The following is a 6,807-nucleotide window of genomic DNA, read 5'->3' as shown; positions in this document are numbered from 1 at the left end:
ACGGATATAGTCGGTGTTAAGAGTCAAGTGAGTTGATTATCAGAGGTGATGAGTGTCATTTGCGTAAAGCATGGTAAAGAGTGTCAAGATAAGGAGGTGACTTATTCACTATTCAGTTAAAACTGCATTATTAGTCATTTATTTGATGACTTAAAAGAGGAAAATACTTGTCTTGCTTGCCTTATAGAAGGAACAAAATTGATGAAACTAAGCTCTTTGTTATTGTTTTGACAGCCATATTGGTGATCAGTTCTCACTAAATTATATCAATCAGACAATAAACGTTCAAGGTTACCCATGATGTGTGTGTTGGTACGTTATATCTGGCGTGTGGATGTTGTGAGCATTTTACCTAAAATCATAGCATCAATAGAACAATCTCCTTCATTTATTTAAACTTCAAATTTTCTTTGATTATTCTAAGGCGTCGAATACATTGCTTGAAAATGGTAAATCAGTTTCCATCTGAATGTGATTTAGCAGATTTTAAAAGATACTTCCACCATAATATATTGTATGATTTAGAGAGAGAGTGAGTGAGAGAGATAGATTGAGTGTTTGTGTGAGAGAGATAGAGAGCGAGCGAGCGAGCGAGCGAGCGAGAGAGAGAGAGAGAGAGAGAGAGAGAGAGAGAGAGAGAGAGAGAGAGAGAGGATGTTCAAGGGCTTTAGCAAGTACAACACGTTAACATAATTTTATATCCAAAGTGATACGACATTTATCTAGCAGCCAAATAGTACCACACAGTATTTGGTGCTAACATGTATCAAGGTAGTACACACACACACACACACAAAAAAAAACACACACACACACATATACACGCATACACACAAACTTATTCACAGACATAAACGAAATACCCCCATTACCGTCTAGGGTTCATTGTCAATTTGTTGGTCACTACAGACATAATTGGCATAATTAACTGACATTTGGGAATAATTCTAGATAATGACTGAGTGATCCAATCGTGATTCAGTGTTAATGAACACATCCTTTTCTTTATCATTTACCCAGTCAGTCAATGCATATTATATTGATTACATACATTTATTTGTAATTCTTAAAACAGGTTGTGCATTGCAACTTACTTAGGCGTAGGTACTTACGAGTTGCCAATTAACTAGTTAACTGCCGTACTCTGACTCTGGAAAGACAAGTATTTAAAAATGTGGCCAGAAAACTTCTCCTTCAAATATCGATCGATTTAAATCACCCTTATCTGGCAAAAAAAAAAAAATCTAAAACTTGGACGTCACGCGAAGTCCCATGTTTAAGAGTTATTGTCAAGATTAAGGGTATTTAAATCGACAGATACTTGAAGGAAGAAGAATTACAAAATTTTTAAGTACGCGTATTTCCAGAATACGACAGTTAACTTGATAAAAAAGAAATTTGAAAGTACACGTTATCGATACAATTTCAGGCCATCTCCAATTTCCAGTAATCAAGCATCGATGAATTGTGGCTCATAAAACAAGAGAATAGTTTATACAGGATGAATGAATATATAATTTCTGTAATTATTCTTCGTCGGAAACGTTGCCACTATATATATATATATATATATATATATATATATATATATATATATATATATATATACATGTTTATATGTGTGTGTGGGTATTCTTATTCTATATAATATATATATATATATATATATATATATATATATATATATATATATATATATATATATATATATATATATATATATATATATATATATATATATATAATATATATATGTGAAGATTCGTACAGCCAAATAATCACCTAAACATTATTGTCGAATCATCAAGCCGTTAACAATACCAATTGGGCCCCGATTATTCAATCAAGTGCAGCAATAAATGTGGATTGACTTAGCTACTTGGTTCGGTGTGCAGTAGAGTGTAGAGTTAGAGTGATTCATTTCTGCCCTTTAAATAATGCGGGTATTGATCAGGTTTTATCTGGGGGTAAATGACGTCAAAACAAACATTTTATTGGATCATATAGACAACCATACATACACACACATACACACAAGTACATACACACACTGGATTCTAAGTAATATACATTCACTTAATATAAAATCTCGTTTAACTCCGATCATTTTCAGTGTTTTCCCAAAATGGCAGGCTTACCCAGCAGAAAATGGATTTTTTAAACTGAAACAAGCTCTCTACAAAGCAACTTTATGTTCTTATTAATTAAACAAAGATCATTCTTCAATGTTTGTGATGTAGAAAATAAATCTGATTAAGAAAAATGGATATTGTGTCGTAACAAATGTGTTGCTGCAGGTGGTAAGGAGAGGGTCAAAATAAACTTTTTCTTATATCCCTTTTTTTCTAATCAAAGTCTGCTTTAAATAATCACGAATCAATCTCAATCAGGTTAAAATAAACTGGTCTCTGTCCATTGTGGCTTTCTTTCTCTACCTCCATGCGACAACCTTGATCCTATCAGTTGCACGCGAAGCTGATCACACAACCACCTTCAATAGATGCAAGCACGACAAGACACATGCGTTTAAATGAGATATTCACAGCTGCTGTTGAAAGAAGGCAAAAGATCGAGTTATTGATCTTCTTGCCTGTGACTTGATTGGTGCAAACTACCACTCCTCATCATTGGCATAGGTTGCTAAAATAGATATAATAAATAAAATTGCCTTTTATTCATCCAATAGGGGAAATTTGTCTCTAGGGTCTATTCCAAGGGAGGACTGGATAACCCATGCTTCAGCCGCAGTGCAGCGCCTCAAATTGAGCTAGGGCGAGGTGACTTGCTCAAGCCCACACAGCGCAGCGTCGGATGATCGAACTCTGTACCTTTCGGGTACGAAGCAAAGACCGTACCGCTGAGCCAAGCTGCCACGATGTTTTCTATTGAAAACGGATAAGATATACCCTGGTCCCAAGGCTTTAAATCTTAAACGCCCCCCCCCCCTGTATATATATATATATATATATATATATATATATATATATATATATATATATATATATATATATATATATTTTAAAAATACATCCTGCAGTTTACACGTTACAATATATGACTATATTAATTATATTTTTTTTAAAGAAGAAAGAAATTATGAGGGAAACAACAAAATAAATTTAAAAAATCGATGTCCAATGTTTGAAAAATGAATCATTATATAGTATTTCAATTATCAATCATTGTCGTCGGTGTCTGAGGTGTCCGGCCTCTAGTCTTGATACAACACACACGAACAAAACAAAATTTTAAAAAACAAGCAATGTTGAGCGTAGTCAGAGATCGTGTGAGTATCAACAATTGCAAATTTCTTAATTCCGACGATATTGTAATGGTTTAGACATTTGACGTACATAATAGCTCTCGTATCAGGAGTGATTAAGTACAAGGTTATGAGCAGTGACGAATAGACCTATTATAATAAGAGTTTTATTGCAAGAAGGACGTCTTACAGGCGACTTGAGCCAATAGAATTGGAAATGTGATCCAATACGGCTTGTTAGGGAAATATACCACGCATTAGAAAGCACGCAGACACCGTGGAAATGTGTGATTTTTGAAACGTAAATTAAAAAAAAATATCTTATTCTCTTATTCATTTTATCGTCATATCGATTATAATTTTTTTTTAACATAAGCTGCATACCATTGTGATGTCAGTGATGTCGTTATTAACCTTCTTGTTGGCATATCACATGTACAACCATCCCGTCGATAACATAGTATTTGATGTCTTGTCACGGAAAAAAAAACCCATAACACTGCCTTATCTAGTCACTGGTGATTCTGTTGCCCTTTATCTTGTTAAACTGTTTGATTTTGAGGAATGGTGAAAGGTATTTAGATACTGCGCGTAATAGATAAAACTTTTACCTAAATTAATATTTATGTTTTGTTACATTGATGATGGGATCAGCCGTCTTTCTCATCCATAAAGTAAGGCCAACTATAGCCTTAAATAGAGAGTAACAATTGCTTGTTACCCTGTTAATTGCGCAAAATTAACGAAAGGTGTTCAAAGCACTTTACAAGTGGCCCTAAGTCCTAAGCCAACGGCAACACTTAACATATATGATGAGACATGACACTTGTAAGATAAAGGTCTAAACAAGTGTGTTTGAAAAGTGCCAGACAAAGCAAGAAAGAAACTTACAAGAAAAAAAAAACATCCCAAAAAATCAGTCTACCTCGACTAGGGATCGAATTTCAGATTTTTCTTAATTTGACACTTGTAAGGGGCAGTTACAATTTTTTTTGGGACAGATACACCGCTGTTACCAGCCAGGTACTCGTACTACACCCGAGTTTAGTGTAAGAGCCTTATTCCAAGAACTGAATTTGTCGCCTGCCCTATCGGGGCTCGAACCAGGGACCACATATCCGAAATGGGTGTCATATCATAAGATCACTAAAGTGGACATAATCTTGAATTTAACTTTTTAACGAGGGTGACCCTAAGGACGATAGAAAAAGAAATAAAGGCCGCAGGCCTGTCCCGGAATAGAGCCACCGCAAAAGCAGCTGGCCGCAAAACAAAAAAAATTGATATGTCTGGTGGATGCCCCATGCGCCTCATGGCCCGAAGAGGATTAAGTAAGTAAGTAAGTAAGTAAGTAAGTAAGTAAGTAAGTAAGTAAGTAAGTAAGTAAGTAAGTAAGTAAGTAAGTAAGTAAATAAGTAAGTAAGTATGTATGTAAGTAAGTAAATTGATTTTTAGAAATCAGTCCACAGTTAAACATTTGTACTATTTTTGTTAGATTGCTTGTTTTTTTTGTTTCAGCGGACTCTCATATAACCTCAATTGTGTTGGAAGAGACATAAAGCAACAAACAAAAAAAAAACAAAAAACACTGGCAAATTCACCAATACGCATTTCAACTACAGTGGCATCCTTATAAAGTCAATACTCTTAAAGACAATTATTTTTTGGTTGGTCCTATAATCTCTGTTCCTTCTCTAAGTCTGTTTCATTGATAATGGATAAAGTCAACCTTTCTTAAAGTCAACCAATCTTTCTGGTCCAGCGGTGTTGACCTCATTATGATTCCACTGTGTCACGAATATTAAACAAAAAATATATACGACAAAGAGTAAAATGTGATCGATGTGATGCATTATATTTAACGTTTCTGACGTTCAATATTTTCCAGGTCGCCATTGCGGCTATTCTGCCGTGTTTCCTATGCCAGGTCAACGTGATGGACCCGCTATGCAAAGACGTGGTATGTGAGGTCATGATTTGCCTTTTTCTTTCTTTCTTTTTTAAAATTATTTTTTCCTTCTTTTTGTTTAAAATCATTTGTTGTTGTTGTTGTTTTTGTTGTTGTTGATGATGATGATGATGATGATGATGATGATGATGATGATGATGATGATGATATTGGTGATTATGATATTGGTGATTATGATGATGATGATGATGATGATGATGATGATGATGATGATGATGATGATGATGATGAAGATGATGAGATGGTGATGATGATGATGATGCTGATAATAATAATAATGATAATGATGATGATGATGATAATAAATAATAATAATAATAATAATGATAATATAATATAATAATAATAATAATAATAATAATAATAATAATAATATTAATGACAATATAAATAATAACAATTATATTATTATTATTATATTATTATTATTATTATTATTATTATTATTATTATTATTATTATTATTATTATTATTATTATTATTATTATTATTATATTATTATTATTATTATTATTATTATTATTATTATTATTATTATTATTATTATTATTATTATTATACCATACAAAGAGACAGGACATTTTAATGTATTCACAGATAGTCTACATTTCGTGTTATTTTTTCAGACGTGTCCAAACGGTGAAATCTGTAGACACTTCAAACCTTGCGGGGTAAATGAAAATTGTAACGTGACTGTTACTTGCACAGGTAATTCATACTTTACAGGAAATTCATTCATCTCTCTTCTAAATTTATTCATTAAAAATGTTTATAATTCACTGTTCTGGATTGGGTCTTATGACCTCCCACGATGGGAATTGTTGTCCTTTTCTATGCTGCTATCTGTCTTTGTTCTGGATTGAAATTTCTCTGGTTATTTCATGGTCCTGGTTGAGAGCCTTAGCTGGAAAGGAGACAGTCAAATGTATAATACTTTATTTGAAAGATGGTATTTTTCCATGCAAATTATCTCTGTGCTATTTATTTTTATAGTTATTAGTTTTGAAAGTGTAAACATTTGAGTGTATCCTTCACAGCGAGATCACTTGCTTGTATCTTGATGGAATGTTCAGTAATGTCAAAATATAAACATTGATAGATTGCTTATAACATCTTCTGTTCCATTTTCTAACCAATCATAATATTTGTCGTAATTTTTAGTTGGTGCTTTTAACTTCAGATCTAGATACAACTTTTGCTCTATCATCATCTTTTTAGTGGATATGAAAATTTGACCTAATAGTGTCGCAAGCGCTGTAAAAACCCCGAAAAAAAAACAAAAAACGAACGAACAATTCACTTTCTCTCATTCTCTCTCCTTGGACAAAATATCAGTTTGACGCGGCGAGTCACATTTTTGTGTGTGTCTGTTATTAGTATGCCTATGTGTTCTAGTTGCATGACACGCGCTGTCGGATCGGAAGGTCCTAGGGTTCAAGTCCCGCTCTGAGCGGCACATAGTTGAGTCCTTAGAAAAGGCTTTTTACTCACATTCTCTCACCGTACTTTGGTGTAAATTGAGTATCTGGCCGATAACAGAGATCGCTGGGTCCGATAAAAAAAAGAAGTAAAATC

At 33.4% G+C, this 6,807-nt stretch overlaps 1 protein-coding gene across 1 annotated transcript in view; it reads left to right on the top strand.

Moving 5' to 3' along the window:
* Positions 1 to 6,807, top strand: part of LOC144967955 (uncharacterized) — a 44,995-nt gene that overhangs the window by 13,212 nt on the left and 24,976 nt on the right. The window contains exons 2-3 of the mRNA XM_078905760.1: positions 5,151 to 5,222; positions 5,859 to 5,940. Coding sequence (XP_078761886.1) covers positions 5,151 to 5,222; positions 5,859 to 5,940 — 154 coding nt within the window. The remainder of the gene's footprint in view (positions 1 to 5,150; positions 5,223 to 5,858; positions 5,941 to 6,807) is intronic.

Source organism: Berghia stephanieae, chromosome 3 (genome assembly GCF_034508935.2).
Source record: "Berghia stephanieae isolate SIO BIC M18660-M18661 chromosome 3, UCSD_Bste_1.3, whole genome shotgun sequence".
Classification (NCBI taxonomy): Eukaryota; Metazoa; Mollusca; class Gastropoda; order Nudibranchia; family Aeolidiidae; genus Berghia; species Berghia stephanieae.
Note: the sequence above shows the minus strand (reverse complement) of the source record. Positions and strands in the feature narration are given on the sequence as shown.